We start from the raw sequence: 22,406 nt of genomic DNA, 5'->3' as shown, positions 1-22,406 counted from the left end.
CCCCCCCCGGCCTGCCTGCCATCCTGGATCCCCTCTGCAGAGCCCCGGGCTCAGGGCCAAGGGGGCAGCCACACTGCCCAAGGGCCCACTCCGAGGGATCCGCCATGCGATGCACCGGCCTCCCGTCAGCAGTTACGGGTCAAGCAAAGCTTTCGGAGGGCACGGACGGGGCAGGCGGCTTCTGCGTAAGCGAGGAGGCGGTGCGCATCAGCTGGGCTCCTCTCCAGCAGATGCCGAGAGCAGCCACAGCAGGAGTGCCATGCAGAACCGGGCAGGACACTCACCAGGCGCAAGTTCCGGATCACGTCGCGCTCTCTGGGCTGAGCAGCAGGTGACAGCCGAGCAAGAGGGAAGCAGAGGTCAGAATCCAGCAGAGAGAAGAGACAGACAAACAGCACAAGGAGCGGCAGACAGACAACCCAGAGGAAGTGAGAGAGGAGCAGAGTCCGGAGCAGCTCTTGCGTTAGAGTGTGAGGGCAGCCTTGGCCTGCTGTGGGGGAGGGAGGAGGAGGAGGAGGAGGAGGCGGCGGCAGGGGGGGCGCCGGAGGGTGGCAGCATCACAGGCGTCGCTCTAAGGCCCACGCTGGGGTGGGAGCATTTTGGTGTCCGTGCGTCTCACGCCTTCATCCTCCTTAACCCAGGAGGCCACCGAGATGGCGCTCAACCTCCGCAGATCCCCTCTGAGCGTCCCGAAGGTCGGCTGCCATTCCTCTTCCTGGACACCACCAGTGGGAGCACCGCCTGTTTTTGTATCGGCACAGGCGGCTGACATGGAGGCGGTCGAGGAGACGTCCCCCTCCAGCTGCTTCTTTGGCCAGAGCACAGCCGGGGCTGTCGTGGCATTGGGCCTAGAGGTCCAGCCCCCGGGGAACCCAGCCCCGGGCAAGAGACAGGAGCAGCTCTCTCCCCAAAGCCTCCGGCCGGCCATGCAAGGGTCGAGAAAGAGGGAAGCTGCTGCTCAGACTCCCGGCTCAGGCCAGGCGACACACGGGTGCAGGCAGCATGCAGCCGGGGAGGAGGCGCCGAGCAACCCGCAAGCAGGAGGCAAGGGCGGTAGACGCTGGTGGGCAGAGGCAGGGCACTGGGACCCCCGGTGCAGAAGGTTGAGCTGCTTCCTCCAGAGCTCGGGTGGGAAGAGCGGCATTGCCCACCAAGCCCCAAGGGGCAGGCGCAGGAGGCCACGTACCAGAGTGTCCCCCGAGAGCACTTCCAGCAGTGAGATCAGGTTGTGTCCATCTCGCAGGTCCTCGTAGAGGTCATTCACGTGGCGCTGGGCCTGTGGAGGCAAAGACAAACCGGAGGGATTGAGACGTGGACCCAGCTGGGAGGTGGCTGGGGTATGGGGGGAGGGCAGTCACGCCCATGCCAGTTCAAGGAACGTCCAGCCCCTGCCCTCCACCTGGCTTTGGCGTTGCCTCTGAGACCCACACCCCAGGTAGCCTCTGCTTCAGGCCTGGCCCGGCAGCCGTCCCCAGAGGAAAAGGCTGTGGGACTCCTAGAGATCGCAGGAAGAGAGAGAGGGAGGGAGGGAGGGAGGCAGTGGGTGAAAGCCCAGCCTGCCTTGGCACCTACCTCTGCTCTCCAGTGCTGTTGCCAAGGCAGGAGAGAAGGAAGAAAGAAGGAAAGAGAGAAGCCTCGGAGGGAGAGAGAGAGAGACAGAGAGAGAAGTCGGGATTGGTAAATGCCCCAGGAAGCACCTCACACATGGGGGTCCTGCAGCCCCCCGGCTTCTCCCATCCCCCCAGCCGGTGGCCTTTCCAACTGCTGTGCCAGGGCAGCATAGGGTGGGGCTCCCAAAGAGGAGGAAAGCAGCCCCAGAGAGACGGGGGTTCCCCAGGGCAACGCGAGCCCTTCCCCAGAAATCCCACCCCATCTGCGGGCAGAGCTCCAGGGCTTCCAGATCCATGATGTGGGGGGCCCAAAGCCTCTGTGCCCCAAGAAACTGGGTCAGGGAAAGGGAGGAGGAAGGAGGAGGAAGAGAGGTTGAGGCCAGCTGCGTCTTCCATGAAAATGGTGGGTGGGCCTCCTGCGCACCATCCACTGCTCACAGCCACGTCCCTGGGACCCCCGAGGCCCCCAGGACGGCCATCCTTTCTGCCTGGCTCAGATCCAGGCAGGGAGGCGGGCACCCGGCTGCCCCCGCCCCCAGGAAAGGGGACTTACCTTGAAGAGGTGCTTGTTGACCCATTTGGTGAAGGTTTTCTTCTGGACCCGGTCGCGCTCATCTGCAAGAGAGGACGGGAGGGTGGGTGGGTGTTAAGTGGGGCCTATGGAAGGAGGGAGAGGATGGGGAGGAAACCCACGCTGGGAACCTCCAGAGGCTGGCCAGGGATGGGAAAGCCACCCCCAGTGGGCCCACACTCTCTTGCCAACCCCCTCCTCTGGAGGTCTGGGCCAAGGAGGGCTCTGCCATAGCCCAGCCTCCCCTCCTCCACCAGGCCTTGTGGAATGGGGGAGGGGGGTCGCTCCCTTTGCACAGATCTCCAAAGGCTAAGTGGGCCCTCAGCCCCCTGCATTTGTCACTGCTTGTGGGCTGTTTGTCCAGCCCCCAGCCAGACGCTCTCCGCTAGGCAGCCCTGGGTGAAAAAGGAAGCTCAGCGGGACCCCGCCACTCCCCGCTTCTCTTGGCACAGCCCGGTGCTCCTGGAACACCCCTATTTTCACCCTCTCCGTGCCTCCGTGCCTCGCCCCCCCGCACGCATTCTTGATCCGCCCCTTCCCTCAACCGCCATGCCTGTTGTGCAATTCAGCTCTCAGCTGCTCTTATTTTGTCCTGGTCCTCGCTCACTCCGGCACTCCGCCCTTCCCCATTGCCCCCCCAGCTCCTTTGACACCCCACCCTCCCGTCACGGCTCTGGACTTTCAACCTAGGCTTGCCTGACCCACCGATTCCAGACCACACCCCAGGCAGAAACAGACTTTTCTCCCTGCTTCCACTTACCCTACATCCCTTCCAATAAAGTATCTTCTATCCCATTTTCTTTCTGCCACATTTGAACATCTTAACACATTTTCACCCAACGTCCCTGATAGGTTACTTTTCAGATTTGTACCACACAGCCCAGCCGGCTTTGGCTGTGAATGGCACTGACCGCCAGCCAGCCAGCCCGCCAGCCTCGCTTTTGGGGCATTGGGGTCCCACCCCAAGGACACATCCACCTTCACCCTCAAGGACTTCCAACGGTCAACCCGCCCAGATGCCAACATTCCAGGTGTTCTGAAGATGCTGGGCTTCCGCCAAACCTTCTTCTGACCACCATCAGCCACCATCCCCCAACTCCAGACTCCCCAGAGAATTCTCCACCTCAGCCACATCCACTAAACCAACCCAAGTCCTTCCCCCCCCCGCCCCCATTCATACCCTTCCCAAGGAGCTGCTGAGCAAAGTACACCTCCTAGGACAAAGCCCCCCCCCCCCAGCTCCGGGGGGGCCTTCCCATGGGAACCTCCCCAGTCTGCACACACAGCCTGCACTGCCGCCCCAAACCCCTCCGTGCGGGTCTCAACCTTCCTCCCCAGGAACCTGACCCGTTTTCAAAACTCTCAGAGCAACTACAGCTTCCTTTTTCATCATTTTGACTTGGATGTTGCTTTCAACTCCACCCTTTCATATTTTCCTATCGTTTCAGTGCAAACCCTAAAATTCTTTCCACCACCACTCCTCCTCTCCGGTTTTCACCCCAAATAACGTTCTTATTTATAATTCCACTCATGCTGCCGAAGCCTCCTTGTTTAGTCCTCTTCATTTAATCCCCAAACAATTAATTTCCATTAGAACCGTTCTGCATTTTCCCTGCCTCTTTCAGTCATTCTTTTGCACCTCCCCCGCGAGGTCTCTTATTTCCACATTTGTCCAGCATCCTTTTTGTATTTCCTGTTGCTGTAACTCCCGCATTTCTGTGAGCCTCTGTGAGAATCCGGCTAAGGATTTCCAAAGCAGACCCTTCTTTTCTCATATCAACTCTTCATTCTCTTGGGGAGAATCATCAGGTTTTCCGGCAGCAGCACACTCGTTTTTTCTTCTACTTTCCCTTGCAATTCTTCTCCCCCCTTTTTCCCATGATCCACTCCCCCTCCAACTCACGTACAACGCTGGGCCTACTTGCAATGACAGCAGCTCCTACTTCCTGACGTACATTTTGGTTCCCTCATTCATGACAAAGCCAACCCACCCCAGGTAAAGTTCCTCTGCTCCGGAAGATCCGCTCCCCCTTCTGGCTTGTCCTGGCGCCATGGACCTTCTGCCTTTTCCTTTCCCTGGTGATTCAGTCCGGCTCTTTTCCACTTACACCCCCACCCCCCACGCTATAAACGGCACCCTTTAATAGCCCGTCCTCCCACCAGGTGGGCTCATCTCCGCTGCGCATCATTTGGTCATGGAGGCTCTCATGGGACAGACAGACAGACAGAAGCTCTTGGTGAAACAGACCAGGCCAAAGTCCCAGCTTGCCCCCAGCTTGATTCCCTGGGAACAGGTCGGGTCTGTATCCGGCCAGGATGCCACCAGCACAAGAGACCAGGTTTTACTCAGGAGTAAACCAAACACCCCCTCATTTTTCCAGCCAAGCCTCTCCTGGGAAGGACCAAACTCTGCCTGCATCCCAACGGTTGGCAGGTCTCCGAGCAGCCCGGCTCTTGCCCAGGATCCTGCTGGCAGCTGTGCACCTTTGCTCGGCTTTATTTATCATGGGTTGCTCCGGTGTGTAGAAGAAGAAACGTCCCTCGGCGGCTGAGGCGATCTGATCGACCACCAGCCATTCCGGAAGGGCCGGGGGGGAGGGAGCGTGGCCACTGGAGGAAGAGCCAGCGCCGGGGAAAAGGGGGCTGGGAAGGGCGCAGCCGAGAGGCAGGTCGGCTCAGGCCCGGCACCAGCGCCCACCAGCCTCCCCGGCAGCCCGCCAACCCCCTGCGGGCCAGGTGGGGCCCCGGCTTCGCTGAGGGAGCGGCCTGGTGGAGCAGCGCCCTCCTGCGGCTGCGCCCCCCTCCCTGGCGCCCGGCCCAGCGATCCTCGACGGCACCTCCGGGCCGAGCGGCTGCCCTTCCTCCGGCGGGCCTTGCTCGGGATCGCCCCCCCCCCCGCCAGCAGGCTCCACGCCGGTCGCGGAAAAGTCGCTCGGCAGCGCCCGGGCCGCTCCCTCCGTCCGGCGGGCCTTTGCGCCCAATGCCGCGCACCAGGAAGTGGCCGGCGGCGGCGCAGGGAGGCTCGGCGGTGCCGGGAAGGGACCTTGGAAGGGGGCAAAGGCGGCAGGCGAAGCGGGCTCCGCGGGGCCCGAGAGGCGGGAGGAGCCGCAGCCGCCACCCCCCGCCGTACCTTTCTTGCCCTCGGAGGCGCGCAGGACCGCCTTGTACAGGTTCTCCTCCTCGGAGCTGCCGGGCTGCATCAGCCACCCCGGGGAGGGACCCTCGGCCGCCTCCCGGCTGCGCCCCTCGGCCGCGACATGGGCGCTCCTGACGCCGCTGGGACTCGCTCGCTCCCCACGGCCGCTCCCGGCCAAGGCTGCTACTGAGCGGAACAAGGTTGGCGCAAGCAGGCCAGGACGCTCGGCCCCCGCCCGCCCGCCCCTCCCTCCTCCCTCCCTCCCTGGGAGCCGCTGGGGGCTGGGCTGGGCGGGCCCTGGGCTTCCCCTGCCCCCTCCCTGCTCAGGCAGGAAACCGCTCCTGGGCCATTTAACCGCTTCCCGGCCGGCCATCCCCGCAGCGCCCGGGGGAGAACCGGGAGGGAAAGATCCAGAAGGGCCTGAGCCCCACCGGGGCCGAGGGGGAGGGACAAGCCTCGGGCGGGGTGGGTGGGGGGCTCCTGAGCAAGGGAGAGAAGCCCGGAGCGCCTCTTCCCTGGCCCAGCGAACAGCCTCGCCCCCAGAGAGCACAAAGGGGGCCTCCGGTGTCCCTTGGCTCCCTTCAGCCTTGCCCACCTCTCAGTGGGTCTCTTGGGCTGCCGCGAGAGCTGCTCCGGGCAGCTGTTGGCCCCAGGGCAGCACAGGCAAGCCAGAAAGGGGGCAGGGGGCACAGCCCACCCCTCCTCCAAGCAGCCAGAAAGCAGCCAGAGGCACTGCTGCTCTGGGGGGCTGTCTCCTCCCCCTTCAGTCTGGACACCTGGCTGAGCCAGGGCATAAAGGCAGAGCTGCCGGTGGGTCTGGCCCCTCCCAAGGGAGCAAAGGTTGCCAACAGTCAGGGCTGCACATCCCCAGGCAGCACATTCCAGGCTGGCCAGGCCCAGCCCCACCCAGCTTCGCTCAGGCAGACCTGGGCTGGGCCCAGACAGAGGAATGCACTGCAAGACAAGGGCTTCAAAGCCTCCCAGCAGCCCCCACAGCCCCCCCCGCGTCTGGGGTGCCAAAGCAGAAGGGTGGGGTTGGGCACTCATCCTGCCAGGGAAGGCGCCTGGAGCCAAACTCCCCGCCCGCCTGAGTCACATCCCATGGAGGAAGCCAGTGGCCGCAGGGCACCACTCTGGAAGCAGGAGGGGGAGGGAAGGGAGAGGGAGGGCGTGGGGGAAAGGATGGGCTCCCTCATTCTCCCCACTGCAGGAGCCTGGCAGGAGAGATGCGTGTGCCTTGTCTTCCAGCTGCAGACAATCCTAGCCTGGCCTTCAGCTCACGTAACAGCAGCCAAAGGGGCCTGCTGGGTCACAAAATAGCTGCGTCGAGCCAGGGTGCGCGCCCCTCCCCACTAGGGCCCAGCTCTAGAATCTAAGGCAGCCCCCCGCCCTGGACGGAGGAGCCCCCCTTCTGCACAGAAGCAAAGCAAAGGAGGGTTTTCCAGAAACAGGAAGTCATGAACATCAAAGGACCTCATGCTGTCCTGAATCAGCAGTGCAAACCATCTGATAAACCCCCACCCCCAATGCAATTCACAGCAGACGTGTTTTCTGAATCATAGGAAATAACTTTCCACCCGACTCCACCCATGATGGAAGAAGGGCTGCTACGCTGTCTTTGCTTTGCTCTTCGGTTCCAAGGTCTTCCTTCATTCCCTCCAAAGAGCACGGATGACACCGAGCAACATCACCCAGAGGTGGGAAGCCCCCACTGGCCGCCCAGGAGCAACCTACCCCTCCTCTGCCTCGCAGCTCAGGTGCTTCCCAAGCAAATCCTGCAACACCCCTTCTTCTCCCCCCTCCCCAGCATCAAACTTATGGCACAGTTCCCAACGGGCTTCCTGAGGGCCAGGAACAAGGTATCCCGAGGGGTGGGCACAGTAGGGGACCATTCAAATCCATGATGCACCCCCCACCTTGTGTAAGGCCAGGTCTTAAGCCCTTTCGGAAGACCTCGGAAGGCAGGTGTGGGGGAAGGACGACAAGGCATTTGCCAAAGTATGCTGGTATAGCAATAGCATTTAAGACTTATATACCGCCTCACAGGGCTTTCCAGCCCTGTCTAAAGGGTTTTACAGAGCCAGGCTCTTGCCCCCAACAATCGGGGTCCTCATTTGACCCACCTCAGAAGGATGGAAGGCTGAGTCAACCTGGAGCCTGGTGGGATTTGAACTGTCCAATTGGAGGCAGCTGGCAGTCAGCAGAAGGAGCCTGCAGTGCTGCACTCTAACCATTGTGCCACCGAGGCTCTATGAACCACAGATGGCTTTAAAGATCACAACTGGCACCCAAATAGGTGAAATGGGTGTTAGTTTTGAAAGGGCAGCCGATTCTGTAGCAGCCATACCTTTGAGGCCCCCTTCAAAGGCAGCCCCACCTAGAACACCTGGCTGCAATCCGACCCACTGCTCAAGCGGGACCCACGGGAGTCCACAGGGCCTTCCCCTGGCAGCGGAGTTTCCTCTTCAAGAGTGGCTGGAGGGTAAAGGTAGAAAGGTCTCTCTGGGCTAAAGGGAGCCACTTCCTTCTGAGGAACGAAGAGTCTTCCTTCTCGTGAGCTACACCTGGTGCTAAGGCAACGTGACCCTCGGAGGAAGACCCAGCCAGAAGATGGGGGCGAGGGGGGCTTTCTGTTTTTTTCTGGAGCCAAGGATTCACTCAGCTAACAGACTGAACTTTTCAACAGGTGAGCCTGGTTGCTTTAAGCCCTGAGCGCCAGAAGGACAGCCCAGTTGGGTCTGTACTCATGTTTTCCTAGTGGGCATCCAGAGGAACCTCCGCCACCCTTGGTCTGGATTTGGAGGTGGGTTGTCCCTACCTGAAGGTCAGGTGGAGCCTTCCAGACCAATGGCCTTGGGAGACTGGCCCTGCGTGACTGCACTGCTTGTGGGCTGTTTGTCCAGCCCCCAGCGGGGGGAGGCTGAGAACAAAATCAAAAGTCACCTGGAAGTGGCTTCTCCTCTGGATCATCACCTGTCTCAGTCCAAGCCTGACCAGCCGCCAGGAAGGACTTCTTCCTCAAGAGAGTCCTCACTAACTGCCACAACCTGAGCCCACTTGCACAACCTCTGGCTGGGACAGATGCACAACTTGTTTACATTCTGGCTGGCCGCCTGCCTAGCCAGAGAAAGGCACCTGACCCTCTGAAAGGAGGAGAGAAACGCCCCCTTGTCCACGTTTCTGTCCCTGCTGCCTTTTTCCAAGCTGAAGAGTCCCAAATGTTCCAGCCTCGCCTTCTGCTCTTTTCCTCATTGCATCCCTCCCAAAATCTGGCAAGCAGAACTTTCCAGAGGCTCCCGAATTGCCAGTTTCCAGGGCCTCCTCCCTGGGCAGGGCACAGGCGGCCAAGAGCCTTGGGGAAGGGCCGCGGCTTGCCCCCCTCCTTCCTCCGCCCCTTTGCACGGCTCTGCACCCGTGGCAGTTCCGCCTGCAGCCTAAGAAGGTGGGCAGCTCCCCCATGTCCAGAAATGCAAGTTCCCCAGACCTGCAGCCAGACTCTCTCCAGGGGAGGGAGGCGCATTTGCCACCCTCGGGCACAAGGGGCTCTTCCCCCTCCCCACACCGACCCCATCCAAGGGGATCCCCACCCGCACAGCCGCCTTGCCAACTTGGCCCACTTTGGGGTGCGGCGACGGCGCCAGCCCAACGCTGTAATTTCTGGAGGAGGCGGCGGGGTCGCTCGGGGCCGTCCCATTCTCAGCGCCGCTTCGGAGGCGGAGCTACGCGATAGACGCCCCAGCTGAGCGGGCCCCTTCCCGCCTTTTCCGGCAGGCGGCGGCCCGCCACAGCGAAAGGGCTTGCAGGGAGAAGCGGCGCCGCCAGGAACCCCGGACGGGCGAGTGCTGGGAACGGCAGTGCTGGAGGCGGCCTTCGGCCCGGCTCCCTCGGCCGCAGGCGAGAGCGGGGACGGAGGAGGGCCGGCCAAGCTCCACTCGCGGCCCACACGGCCAGCCCGGGCGCTCCCGCGAGCCCTGCTGCGCGCGTCTCGGCCACTCACCCAGGCAGCAGAGCCGGCTGCGCAGGAGGCGCTGCCGGTGTAGTTCGGGCGCGCTCAGCCACTCCGAGCCGCCCAGCAGCACCGCCCGCTTGTAGGCGAAGTACGCGGCCACCGAGGGCTCAGCCATGCGCGCCGCCGCCGCCAGCCATGGCAACCCTGCCGCCGCCGCCGCTTCCTGCCCCCGCCAAGCGTCAGCGGGGAGCTCCGCCCTGCCGACCTGCGCCCGCCCCTCGCCGCGCCCGCCCCGGGCAGCCAGCTCCGGAACCGCTCCGGCCGCGTCTGGCGCTGCACGGCAGCCCCTCGGAGCCCGTCCAGGCGTCCTTCGACGGCCAGCGCCCAGAGCCCTACGCCGCTGCCTCGGAGGCCCCGCGAGGCCCAAACCCGCCGGCGGGGTCGCTCGGGAGGCTCCTGCGGCGGAGCTACCCCCGAAGCCCGTCTCGCACCCGTGCGGAACGCTGGGCTAAGGCGCGCCAGACTTGGCAGCCGCCCCGGTGGGGAGAGCGCGGGCCCGTCCGCCGGTTCCTTCCTCGTGAAGGGTCTTTCGGCCTTCGACCCCGGAGCGGTCCAGGGAGGCCGGCTGAATTCCCACGACCAGCTGAGCACACATTGACGCAGCACACTTCAATCGCGCTGCTTGCGGGAACCGCGCTCGCCTGACCCGTCCGAAGAGGGGAACCCGCGAACAAGGCGGCCTCCGTAGTCCGAGCACGCGACCGAAGTCCCGGGAATCAAACGCAGCCTCCGCCTGCAATTACCGGCGTGGCCGATAGAGGCGCGCTGGCTGCAGGCCCTGTCAGGGGGCAGGAAGCAGGCGCCTTTACTCCGGCCACAGCGCTGTCCTGCCCCGAGTCCGGCGGCAGCTGGGAGGGAAGCCCCGTCCAATAGCTGCTCCTGCAGCTGCTGGGCTTCTCTTCCTTCCCGGCCTGGTTCTTGACAGAAGGCACAACGGAGGGGACCCACACCAGCCCAGGGGCCACATCCTGCAAGGTGGCCGCTGGCTGGCTAGGACATGGAAAGGGAGGGGTGGACACCGAGCAAGCCTGCAAGAGCCCTTCGTCACTGGGGGGGAGGAAAGGAGCCACTTGCCCAGGTGCAGAGCAGTTGGCAGCCTTGCCTGGGCACCAAACTCCAGGCCTGTTACGGGCTGCAGAGGGGGCCCTTCTCCCTAGAGCTGTAGTGGGGCAGAGGTTAGAGTGCAGTATTGCCGGCTAACCCTGCCCACAGCCTGGAGTTCGATCTTGATGGGGCTCAAGGGTCACTCAGCCTTCCATCCTTCTGAGGTCAGTAAAATGAGGAGCCAGATTGTTGGGGGCAATTGACAATCCTTTGACACCGTAACCCCTCCCCAAGTGCTTTCGGGCAGCCTAGAAGTCCAAGGGCTGTTGCTAGTGCAAGGGCTCCCTCCACACAGGGCTCCCTCCCACGTGCCAGCCTGCAGGGCAGAGATAAGGTGGGGAAGGGGAGCGAAGGCAGATATCACATCAGCCAAAGCCTTCGCCACAGAGGGGTTCTTGGAAGGTGAGCCCGCAGCCGGGTGCCCAAGAGGCTTTTCGACCCCAGCTTCCCTGAATGTCTTCCTGACCCGCGACAACCGGTGAACCAGAGCGGAGTTGCAGGCAGGTCCTCCGGGGTTTGCCCAGGGCAAGCTGAGGAACCAGGGAGCCGCCCGGCAGGTAGACCAGGGCTCCCTCCTCAGGCCAGCGGGGGCGCTAGCGAAGGAAGGAAGGACTTCCTGCTCTCCACCCCAATAGCCATTGATAGCTACCCAGCTGGGATTAAGGGCTCGGAGACCCCAAACGGGTGGTTGACCCACGGAAAGAGGGCCAATGTTTTCAGAATGTGTCCAGGGTGCCCCCTTCGTGGAGATTCACAAGCAGCTCTGGATTACACCCCCCCGGAAGGACTGAGGGATAGCCCAGAGGACCAACCCCTGAAAGTGGCCAGTGGGACTCGCGTTTTCCATAAGCAAGGAAGGGTGACTGCCCCCACTCCCTTACCCCAGGCAGGGCTGAGAGCTCTGGGGCTGCCAATCCTCAATGCTCCCACTGGGGGCACAGTGTCCCCTCCCCCCATAAGCAGAATCGAGGTCTGCAGCCAGCGGCACAGCCCCCATCCGGCATCAGCCCACCTCCAGCAGGGGGCAAGACACCCCCCCCTTTGGTACTCAGGAGGTCCAGGCACCCCGAATGACATTGGCGCTTCTTGACTGCGATGTTCTCGACTCCCTTGGCCCAGGCTCCCTCATAGGGGCTCCCTGGAGCTTCTCCCTCCAGGACAGTCTGTCTGTCTGTCTGTCTGTCTGTCTGTCTGTCTGTGTGTGTGTGCGTGCGTGTGCCTGGCCTATTATTGGGGTATTTTCCACTCCCCTCCCCCCACTTGCTGCAGACCTGAATCCCACAAACCAGCATTCCCCAGGGAGCATTTGCTGCTCCGGATTAGGGTTTCTCTAGTTCTCCCAGTGCAGGACGGAGGCTGGACCAGCACTGGAGAGGCTCAGGTTCATGTCCACCTTCCCGGGCATTAAGATGTGCTCCCTGGCACCCTGGGCAGAGCTTGGGGGAGACGGGCATATTCTGCACACAGCTCAGTCCCACGCCCTTGTGGCTGGCCCCCTCCCCACAGCGCTGCCATCTGGGTCCAGACAGGCTCCTCCCTCTGAGCCAGCACTGGGCTAAGTGGTCCAGTCCTCCCTGGATTGGCAGCACGGCGGGGTGGGCTCTGCACGGGGAGGTGTGTGGCGGGTGAATTTAATAATGAGTAAAAAAGGAAAGGACCAAGAGTGGAGTGGGGGAGGGGGGCTGAGGCCGGGGCCCAATCCGGAGGACAGAGGTGACCTCCATGCCCATGAACCAGCCGGACGTGCCCTGATGCCTCTCAGCAGGTGTGGCCTTGGAATGCAGCATCCCAGCCAGAGCTAGGCTGGCAGGCTCAGGAGCTGGCGGGGCTGCCTTCCCTGGGAACAGGCCAGGGTCCAACTGGATTAGCAGGAGGAGGACAGAGGGGCCCCGTTTGCTCTTTTCCCACCCCCAACGGCTCCCGGGTCTCTTCCTCCAACAGAGCTGCTGGGAGGCAGCAAGCAGAGCATGGCCTCCTGGCTGGAAACCTCTGGCTTTGGGGCAAGGTGGCCACAATGGTAGCTGTTACTCCAGAAGTATCGCCGGCTCCCCCTTCCCCACCCCCAACAGAAAGGGGGCCAAAGGAGGGGAATGGAGTGAGCTACCTTGGCCAGAAGGGAGACTGAGGAAAGGACCTCAGGGGCAAGAGCAGCCCAGGGGAGGGGACTCCAAGGAGAGGCGAAAGCCCATCTGGGTGACTTGCACCCTCCCCACTTCCTCTCCTGCAGCGCCATCAGAATGAGGGGAGGCGGCTTCCCCAGCGTCAGGGTGGAGGCCCAGCAGTGTCTCCCCTCAGGGGAAGCCCCAGCAGCCTGGGGTGGGGCGGGGGGTGGGGGGTGGGGGGCGGTGATTCAGAGAAACCAGCCGTGAGTTAGAGAAAGCGAAAAACCGAAAAACCGCAGGCCCAACTGCCAGGGAGCAGAAGCAGCAGGAAGGGAGCCCTCTGGACCTCAGAGCCCCCAGGGAGCTGGGCTTCAGTGCCCCTTCAGGCTGTCCTCTCTTCAGCCACCAGGACGGAGCCTCACTTGCTGGAGGAGGAGGAGGAGGAGGAAGGGGCCTTTCATGACTGGGTGCAAATTTGGGGAATTGACAGGCAGGTTGGCAGCTGCCCTCTGCCCACCCCCAGCAACTCAGCTGAAGCCCTTCTGAGCGGCCCAGTCAGAAAGCAGAGGGAACAGGCCTCAAGGCTAAACCCCCCGAAGCAGCTGGCCGGGAAAGGGGAGGGGCTCCCAAGGGGGCTCCTGCATGCCAGGTGGCTGCCACCGAGCTGGGAGAGGGGCAGCCCACGCAGTGTTCTTCTGCTGCCTTCGGCTGAGGCCTCTGCCCCAAACCATGAGGACGGCAGAGAGGCAACACCCCTCAAGCCTTAGGCCACACGCCCGCCCTCCTCCAGCTGCCTGGCACCTTGGCACCCGCACCTGAGCTTGGTACCCCCCTCACAACTAGCAGCCAGCCTCGGATGGGCCCTGCAGCTCCCAAGGCACCGTGGGCACCATTCCCGTCCCCTTTGCGGGAGGGCAGGGTGGCTTCCCAGGACTCCCCCCCCCCAGAGAGGGAAGAAACCCCCAGAGAAGGGGCTCCAGCCCAGGCAGACATCCAGAAAACCCTCCAGGAAGCAGAATTGTGTGTGTGTGTGGGGGGGCTAAGATGGTAGCCTGATCCCCAACAGCAACTTCTCTGGGGGATCATCCCAACTTCCAGGCACTGCAGACAGAAAAGTGCTCCTCCTCCACCCAGAAGGGCAAAGCCAGGCAGGAGTTCTCAATGCTGCATTATGCAGAAAAGGTCAGGGGGCAAAGGAAGGCGGCAGGATCCCTGCCCTGAAATCTGTGGGTTTTAATGCCTGCTAAGTTCAGCACTTGACCAGGAAGAACTTCTCTCTCTCCCTCCCTCCCTCCCTCTTGCTCTCTCTCTCTCCCCTCCTTCCTCCCTCCCTCCCTCTTGCTCTCTCTCTCTCTCCCTCCCTCTCTCTCTCTCTCTCTCTCTCTCTCTCTCCCTCCCTCTTGCTCTCTCTCTCTCTCTCTCCCTCCCTCCCTCCCTCTTGCTCTCTCTCTCTCACACATGCACACACACACCCCGGAGGGGGACGGGACAGGGAGAAAGCTCAAGCTTCATGGCGCCCAAAGCAGCTCCTTGGCCAGGGACCCGGGGCAGCCTCTCCAGACCACGGCCCTCCAAACAGAAAGCCCACCGTCCACTGGAATGAAAGTGGGACTTCCACGTCCACATCCGGGCTGGCCTCTTGCTCAGTCCCACAACGGGCGGCCTTTTAGCGGGGGAATCTCCAGAATCTACAAAGAACCAGGCGAGGCATGGAGGGTCTCGCCGGCCGGCGGGGCCGGGTCACTAAAGCATTTGACCGGCACTCCGGGCGAACTCGCTGGCCCGCCCCCGCCTTTAGCGAAACGAGCCGCATCCCTGCCGGGACACTCGAGCCGGGCCCGGGCGGGAGGTCGGTCCTCGGCTAAGCGGGCGGCTAGAAAGCAAAGGAGACCCCCCGCCCGCCTCGCCTGCAACCCCGAGGACAGCTGGCCGAGGGCGAGAGCCTCCGGCCAAGGTCAACGAGCAACTGGCTGCGGTTGCCTGGCGAAAGAAGGGAGCTCTGGCAAAGCCCCGAAGACCGGCAGGAGGCGGCGGGGACAGGGACCCCCTCCCGCCGCGGACCTCCCGCGGATAAGCTCCGGCCAAGCCAAGCGCGCCCCGCACGGCGTCCCGCCGCCGCCGCCCCCACGTGCCTGTGTTTGCTACAGCTCGTGCGGAGGGCGCGGAGGGAGGGAGGAGGGAGGGAGCGCCCCGCCCGCCCGCTCGCCCGCCCGCCCCGCAGGCCCCAGCGCCGCCGCTCCGCTCACTCTCACCGTCATCGGCGGCGCGGTCGGGGCTCCCGGCGCGCCGCCAGTACCAGACCAGCGCCAGCGTCAGCGCGTGGCCGGCCACCACCAGCGACGGGAAGAGGCTCCCCCTCCGGGATCCATAGCGGCCGCGGCCGGGCAGGCAGGGCGGGAGGCGCTCAGAGGACGCAGCCGCTGGGCCGAATGCCGGAGCCGAGTGAGCAGCGGCCCCTCCCGGCCGCGGCGGCCTCTTCCGCCTCCTCCCGGGCTGTCCGTAAGTCCGGCCCCCTCGGCCCGCCGCCCGCAATGCGGAGCCGTCCTGGCCCAGCCCGAAGCAACGCACCTTCCCGCAGGCTGAAGCCCCACTGACGGGCAGCGCTCAAGGTTACCCGTCCCGCGCGCGCTCCCGCCGTGGCCGAGCCTGGCAGCTCCGGACCCGCCTCCCTGCCCCCCACCCCCACCCCCTGCGCCAGGTCTGGATCTGGGGAGGCCCAAGGGCGCCGCACCAACGTCCCCTTCCCGTCGGGAACTGGCGCCCAGTGCCCCGGCCTTCCCGGGATGGGAGTGGTCGCCTACCCGGCACGATCTTCATCGTGAGGCCTCGTCCCGGAGAGCAGCCCCGACGGAGGGTCCGAAGCGTCTCTCGGCCGGACCCCGACTGCCCCCCCGTCGCGATTCCCCGTGGCAGGCAGGGGAGATGGGCTATAAATAGCTCTTTCGTCGCCGCCGGGCCGGGCTCAGCTCGTCACGGCTCCAAGTTAGAACATTACGCGGAGCGGGGGAGGGCGCCGGTCAAGCACAGCACCTGCGGGCGCCCCGCCACACCTGTTTGGGCTGCAGCTGCGTCCCTGGCACTCCGGCACCCGCGGGGCGAGGGGTCGGGATGGGGAACCAGGGCTCAGCAGCGCGACATAAATCGCCCCCCTCCCCCCCAGGCGCCATCCATGCCATGAATGAGCCTGGAGGGATGGGGGGGGGGGGGCATTTGCAATCCTTACCCTGGCGTAGGCCCAAGTGGGGAGGCGGAGCCAATCCTGCTTTCAATCTCAACCACCAGGGGAAGGAAGGAGGCTGCCCCATAACTAGACAGGGGGCGTTGCAAGGGGTGACAGAGGCCTCTATCTACCTCGGAGTCCCTTAAGTGGGGTTTAGCCCAACTAGGGGAGCCTGGTGGGCCCCACTGCTTGCACCCCCACCTGCTGCCTCTGCTCACTTCCCTGGAGGATCCTGTGCTGCCCCCTTGAGCTGCCTGCCAAGAGCCTCTGCCCCAACCAGGGATCCCTTGCGGTGTGAATGCATCCCCCCGTGACTTGCACAGAAGACAGAAATGTGGGGATACGTACACCTGCTTGGATGTACATCTGAAGGGATGTCAGGCTCCTGGTCAAGGCAGGCAGGCCCTGCCTCTGAGGTCTCTGGGAGAGAGGGGGCTCTTCGCCACAGGGACCCCCCCTCCAGGCCCAAAGGTCACGGCGGATCAGGCCCTGACCAGCAGGGGCAGTCCGAGCAGAGAAAGGAACTGGCTGGACCAGGCTGGCAGGGACGGAGGGGCCGCAGAGTCTCCCCACAAACACAGGATCATCAGCCAGCATGAAACCTGCCCCAGGTGCAGGTGGGGCCCTGGAGCAAGCTGCCCCACCATGGTGCACGCTCCAGAAAGCCCAGCCTGCCCCTCCGGCACCAGGGCCAGCCCAGGCCGGCCCTGTGGGGCTCCCAAGGAAAGCTGCAGACGGAGGGGACCCGGCCTCTCTGTGGGCCCCAACGGGCCTCTGTGCTGCCTCTGGCCCCCAGAAGTGACCTTCGTGGCTTGGTCCCTGCAGAATCAACAGGCCACAGTCTGCCCAGGACCCCTCAAACCCTCTGTGGGCCCAGGGCATCCTCCAAAGGCCTGGCGGGGGGCATCCTGAGCTTCAGGGAGAGGTAGGCAGTTAGCACATCCAGCTAGGGACTGGATTTGAGGCCAACTGGACTCCCACAGGGGGCATCTTCCCACAAGAGACGCCCAGCTGTTCCCTTGGCCTCAGCTCCTCCAGCAGGAGGGAAATCTGGGTGGGTGAGCAGAGATCCAGCTTAGCCTGAGCATCAGCCAGGCTGCCAAGGAGGTTTGCCTGGGGGAAGGGAGCAGGAGGGCAGCTATTGTGCCAAGCAAGAGGAGTTCTCCCAAAGCCCACAGAAAACAGGGGCCCTGCAACCCCGAACTTCCCGGCCAGATTGTCCCAGAAGCATCATATGGCTCAGCTGGGGGGGTGGTTCAGCGTCCCTACACCCTCCCCCCAGGCCAGAGAAGAGCCTCATTAACCTCCAGACCTGGAGCAAACTCTGGGAGACTCCCAGCCCCCACGCCAGCCTCCTGCTCAGTAAGGGGGGATCTGGGCAAGCCCCACTCCTGTGCTTCCTCTGGGGCATCTGCTGGAGGGGAAGGGAGAGGGAGGCAGGCACCTCAGAGCCACCTTTGGGGCTCAGTGTAACCGCACAGCCGGCAGCAGCTACCAATGCCTCCCCCAAACTTCATGGGGGAGGGGGGAGGGCTGGGGCTCCCAGGTTAACCCGCCCAGCATTTCCCTGGAGGGAAGAAACAAGTCTCTGCCCACCTACTGCTCTCCCCCTGCCCTGAGGAGGGAGAAGGAGCTGCCTCAGGGTGACCAGTGGGAAGGAGGCGACCAAAGAGCTGCCCTGCAAGCCTCCACCAAGCAGCGGCTGAGTGGGGACAGGACTCATGGCCTCAAGGAGCCCACCGATTCTACCTTCCCACCTCCCTTCGGCTTCCGATCTGAACCTTCAAGGGGGAAACCGAGGAGGTGTGGGACGCCGGCTGCCCTTTGCAGGGGCCAAGGGGTTGGGGTGGAGCAAGGGGAGTGCCCTGCCAAGCCCCCACCTCGCCTTCAGCTCCCACCACAACCGTTGAGCTCTGCTGGTCCCGAGAGGGCTCCCCCACCCCGCTCCGCCTCTTCCGCGGGGTCTCAGCGCCCGCTCTGTTTCCTGCCTGCCTTCCTGAGGGGAGCTCCCCCCGCCCCGCGGTACCTTGCCCCTGCTGGATGAGGTCCTCCATGAAGTAGCGGCCGTCCTCCCAGCCGGAGGCTGCAACCGCCGCCATTCTGGCCTAGCGAGCGAGGAGGTGCGTGCGGGAGAGAGCAGCCACCTTCGTCCTCTCCCGCCAGGTCGCACCCCGAGACTCCGCCAGCCAGACAAGCCCGTGCAGAGCGCGGAAGCCAGGCCCCCTCCAGCTGCTGCCGCTGCCACACCCAGAGACGGCCTCTGGGCTCCCCTCCCCCCCCCTTTCCTCCAACAACCCCAAATTCGCTCCAGCTGCCATTTGAGTGCAGACGGGACGCCCGCGGCGCTCTTCCCGCTGAAGTGCAAAAATGAGTGCGGGGGGTAGGTTTTCTCCTGTACAGCCTCCCCTTGCAGGGATGTAGGTAGGGCAGGGCTCACCGCCCCCCCCAGCCAGAAGTCAAAGATGAACACCCCCGCCCACATTGCTGTCCTGCTTGAGTCATTCGCGGGGCTCCCCTGCCAGTGCCAATTGCCAGGCTGGGTCTCAGGCCCTTTTCCCTAGAGTTCTCCAGGATCGCCTCCCCCCATCAAAGCTGCCAGATGGCAGTCAAGGCGCCCAACAGCAGCCCCACTGCAAGGCGCCCGGGAAACAGCTGCTGGGGCAGAACAGGGTGTGGCCGCCCGCTCCACCAAGGCAGCCCTCCCTCCGCGAAGAGGGGGGTCAGCCCGCTCATAGCAGGGGGAGGGGCCTTAGCTGACTCAGAGCCTGGGTCTACACACACACACACACACACACATACTCACTCACCGCTTCCTTTCTCACATGACCAGCTGCCAGAGCAACCGACCAGCCTGTCCGGCCCCTCCTGTGCCTGGCTGGCCCTCCCACGCACACAACCTCCCTGGCACTCAGAAAGAAGGCGCCCCATCGCTGGCAGCAGATAGAGAGAGCTCCACGCCACGCCAACCCGTCCCCCCCCCCAAGGGCCCCCACTCGAAGTACCCAGGAGCCACTCCTCAACGGACCGGCTTTGCACCAGCCGGGAGAAGCGCCTAAGACATCCACCGGTCTCCCTCCAACTACGGTCCACCGGCAGCCCCTCGTGCCACAGCTTCTTCACCCAGGAGAAAAGAAGTGGTTGCGAAGAATGCCCCCTCCCCAAGCCGAAGTCCCCCAAGCAAGGGGGCGGGCAACAAGCAACCCCCTCAGATACCTTCACCCAGCTGCCCCCCTTCGCCTGCGCTCCCTGCGCCGCCGCCGCCGCCTCTTCTGCACCTCTCCCCCAGAGAGAGCCGGCCCTCCAGCAGGCTCCATGGGCACCAGCTGCCTCTGATCTTGGCAGGCGGGAGAAGCGGCGGGCAAGGAGCTGCTAAGGATAGCAGCACAGCAGCTGCTGCCCACCTGTCACAGCACAGGACCTCCCCCAGCATGCCATCACCAGCACGGAGGCTCCTACAGGGCACGGAAGGCGGAGCGCAAACCCCCACCATCTGACCCTCCAGCCCCTCCCCGGGATCTTCAGGGCGCAAAGGCTGGAGCACCGACCCCCCACCCAGCGCCAGAAGGTAAACACCTTGCGAGGCACGCCCCCCCTTTGACCGAAGATGCCCCCAAGTCCAAAAGAGGCCTGGTGGGTCCTGCCCCGCCCCCCGCCAGCGCCCTCCCCAGAGGGAGGTGGTCTGACCTTCATCCGAGGAAGATGCCGGCGGGAGCACCGCCCTCCTGCTGGCCGACTCCGCAGGTCCGGCGGCATCCTTCCGGCGGTACTCCTGGCGCGAGCCCTCCTGGGGCTTGGCAGGCTGGGAGAGCGGGCCCCGCACGGCTTGCACGCCAGGGGGCGCGAGGCAGGCCGGGCCACGGGCAGGGGGCGCCGGGCACGCTGCAGGGTGGTGGGCACGATCTCCGGCGGCAAACGCAAGTACTGACGGAGGTGGGCGATGCCCTCGTCCGTCAGGTACCAGTAGCAGTGGCGCCAGGCAAAGCTCTCGCGGACCAGCCCCCGGGAGCGCAGGGAGCCCATCGCCCGCCAGACCTGCAGGTGGCTGACCCCGGGCAACTCTGGGTGGAAGCTGCGTGGGCGGGGGTCTTTCTGCCCCACCAGCACGCCGTCCCGGAACAGCCGCTCGTAGATGCTACGCAGCTGCCCCAGCGGCATCAGCATGCCGGCTACCATGTTGCCGGAGGGCAGGGTGGCCGGCCGGCTTCCGAAAGGGGGCAGAGAAACAGCAGCAGCCTTCGCCGCCGGGGAGCCGGGACAGGAAGGAAGCCTCCGCTGGGCTGGACCGCCCACCCTCCCTCTGCCCAGCCCCAAGGAGCCTCCCGCTCGAGCCCCCCTTCCCCGCCCGACAGCAGGGAGAGGGAGGGGGGGGAGGCCAGGGGAAGCACACGTTCCTCCTCCAACCCCCCTCCCTCCCCACCCGCGGCTGCTGGGCCTGAGTCAGCAGGGAGGGGAGGGGCGTCCCGCTCAGAGTTTCCTTCCACAAACTTCTGGGCAGCTGTGGGGAGGGAGGGGGAGGGCAGGACGGAGAAGTTTGTGGGGACTCACACTGGGCTGCCGGAGATCTGGTTTGAGGGCAGCCCAGCCAGAGTCCTAATGGGAAACTGAGGCACAGAAGGGGAGCCTCTGCCAGGCTCTGTAAAGGCAGGAACGGCTTTCCAGATGTGGATGGCTGCTAGAGAGGTCAGCTGGCCTTTGGCATGGCATGTTCCAGGGGCACGGAGCCTCCAGGCAGGCAGGGAGCAAGGAGAGGGAAAGCAGCTGCCTGCTTGCCTGCCCCCCCAGCCCCCTTCCAAATCCCTCAGACCCACAGGCACCCCACCACTGCCCTGCTCCAGGCTATTCCTGGGTGGGGGCTGTGCCAGGTATTCGGAGCCAGATGGGGCTGCCCACTCCCCTCCAATTATAGCACCAGCCCCAATGCCGGCAGCTGCTCTCTTGGGGGCACACCCAGGTCTGGGGGGAATGCCTGGATCCTTGCAAGCCTTCCCTGAGCTCAAAAGGGCTGCCCAGGCCGCGGGGGGGAGTTGGGTGGAAGAGAGACCAGTAGGACTGGAAGGACAAGGACAGGTGGCAAGGCTAGTATCGCCCAGCCCCGGGCAGCCTGGGGGCCTCCCTCTTTCCAGGGAGAGATGGGGAGGGGCCAGTCATTGCTGGAAAGCCCTGGCACAGACCCCACCCACCTGACAAGTCTCTGCCCAGCGGGCACCCTCCACTTCCATGGACACCGAGGGCAGCTGGTGCCCAGGGTACAGTCAGGAGCCCCAGAGGCGTCTTGCCTGGGGGTCCTTGGGCGGCCAGCCTCTCTCGCACTCAGGACTCTGCACCTGCCAGCAACCACTCCTCAGTCCCCACTGGGCACAGGGCCCACTCGGCAGGCGGAGACTCTCCAAACTGGCTGGGCCGTTTCCCCAGCTCCCGGCCAGAGTCAACAGGATTTGTGCAGGATTTGCCTTTGGTGGTTGCTCTGCTGGTCCGGCCGCACCCTAAGCACACATACCCCCCCAGCCGCATGCACAAGAGCCGCCTTCCCTAGGGGCCGACGCCCAAAGAGGAACCTCCGTCCCCCACAGAGGGAGGCATTCAGGGCCACAGGGGGTCATGCAGACAGTGGGAAGACTGGGAGGCAATGGGGGCCTAAGGGGGGCCTGTGCCTTCTGTAAAGCCAACCCATGTTGCACAGCCTCTCCTGGCCCCCAGGGAGACATGGCTGCTAGCAGACTGCCCTCCATCTCTCCCCCGTCTCCCCTCTGCAGCCGGTAAGAGCTGTGGCAACTGACCACCCTGGCAGCACCCATCAGCAGGGGCTCTGGCAGCTCGCCTTGGGCCCAGGGAGGCACCTCTGGCCGGCCCCTCCCTTTGGCCAGCACCCAGCAGGAAATGCCATTGTTCAGAGCAGCCGATCATTGGCCCGAAACCTTCGGGGCTGGTCTGGGACATACCCCGGGGGAGCAAACGAGGGGGTGAGAAGGAAGCAGGGAGGAAAGGCAACCATGCCAGCCTTCTGGGCAGGAGGCCTGGCATACCAGACAGGAGCGGCTGCACCCACAACCTGTTCTATGCCAAGCAGAAGTGATCCCCTTCTTCTTCTTTTTTTAATGTTATTTTTATTAAACATTTTTCCTCATTTTATAACGCCATTTTCATTCTTTGCAACTTTTTGGTATCGGTATACTTATGCTTTACATGCATTTTAATCACACACACGCACACACTCTCCTTTATATATATTGTTCCTCTGTAATATCTTTATATCTACTACTTCACCAATGATGCCGTGCGTTCCAAATCAAATATCTTCGGTTTCTCCTCTATCTTTTATTTCCATGGTCAGCCTATCCATCTCGGCAAACTCTAATACTTTATCACACTTTCCCCAGACGGTATAATACCATTTTTCCAGTTTTGCGCATAGACAATCCTAGCTGCAGTTATTAAATGTAGCATTAGATATTGTGGGGGGTTTTGTCACATCCTCCTGTTATTACGCCTAATAAGAATATCTCCGGTTTTAACTTTATTTGTTGTTTAGTTGTTTCCTCGATCCATTTCCTTATCCAATATTTTTTGGCTACTGGGCAGAAGTGACCCCCTTCCGGCCACTCTTTGCGAGTCACTCAGCACCAGGGCCCACGGGGGGAGCATGTCAAGGGGGTC

The 22,406-nt window shown here is 63.6% G+C and overlaps 1 protein-coding gene across 1 annotated transcript in view; it reads right to left on the bottom strand.

Moving 5' to 3' along the window:
* Window positions 1-22,406, bottom strand: part of PLEC (plectin) — a 107,640-nt gene that overhangs the window by 56,682 nt on the left and 28,552 nt on the right. Inside the window, 2 exon segments of the mRNA XM_087960099.1 lie at window positions 1,187-1,276; window positions 2,164-2,225. Of these exon segments, the coding sequence (XP_087816225.1) occupies window positions 1,187-1,276; window positions 2,164-2,225 (152 nt within the window).

Source organism: Notechis scutatus, chromosome 3 (assembly GCF_049901735.1).
Source record: "Notechis scutatus isolate UNSWTSFEM ecotype Mainland chromosome 3, rNotScu1.2, whole genome shotgun sequence".
NCBI lineage: Eukaryota > Metazoa > Chordata > Lepidosauria > Squamata > Elapidae > Notechis > Notechis scutatus.
The sequence above is the reverse complement of the archived record's forward strand: the minus strand, read 5'-3'. Positions and strand labels throughout refer to the sequence as shown.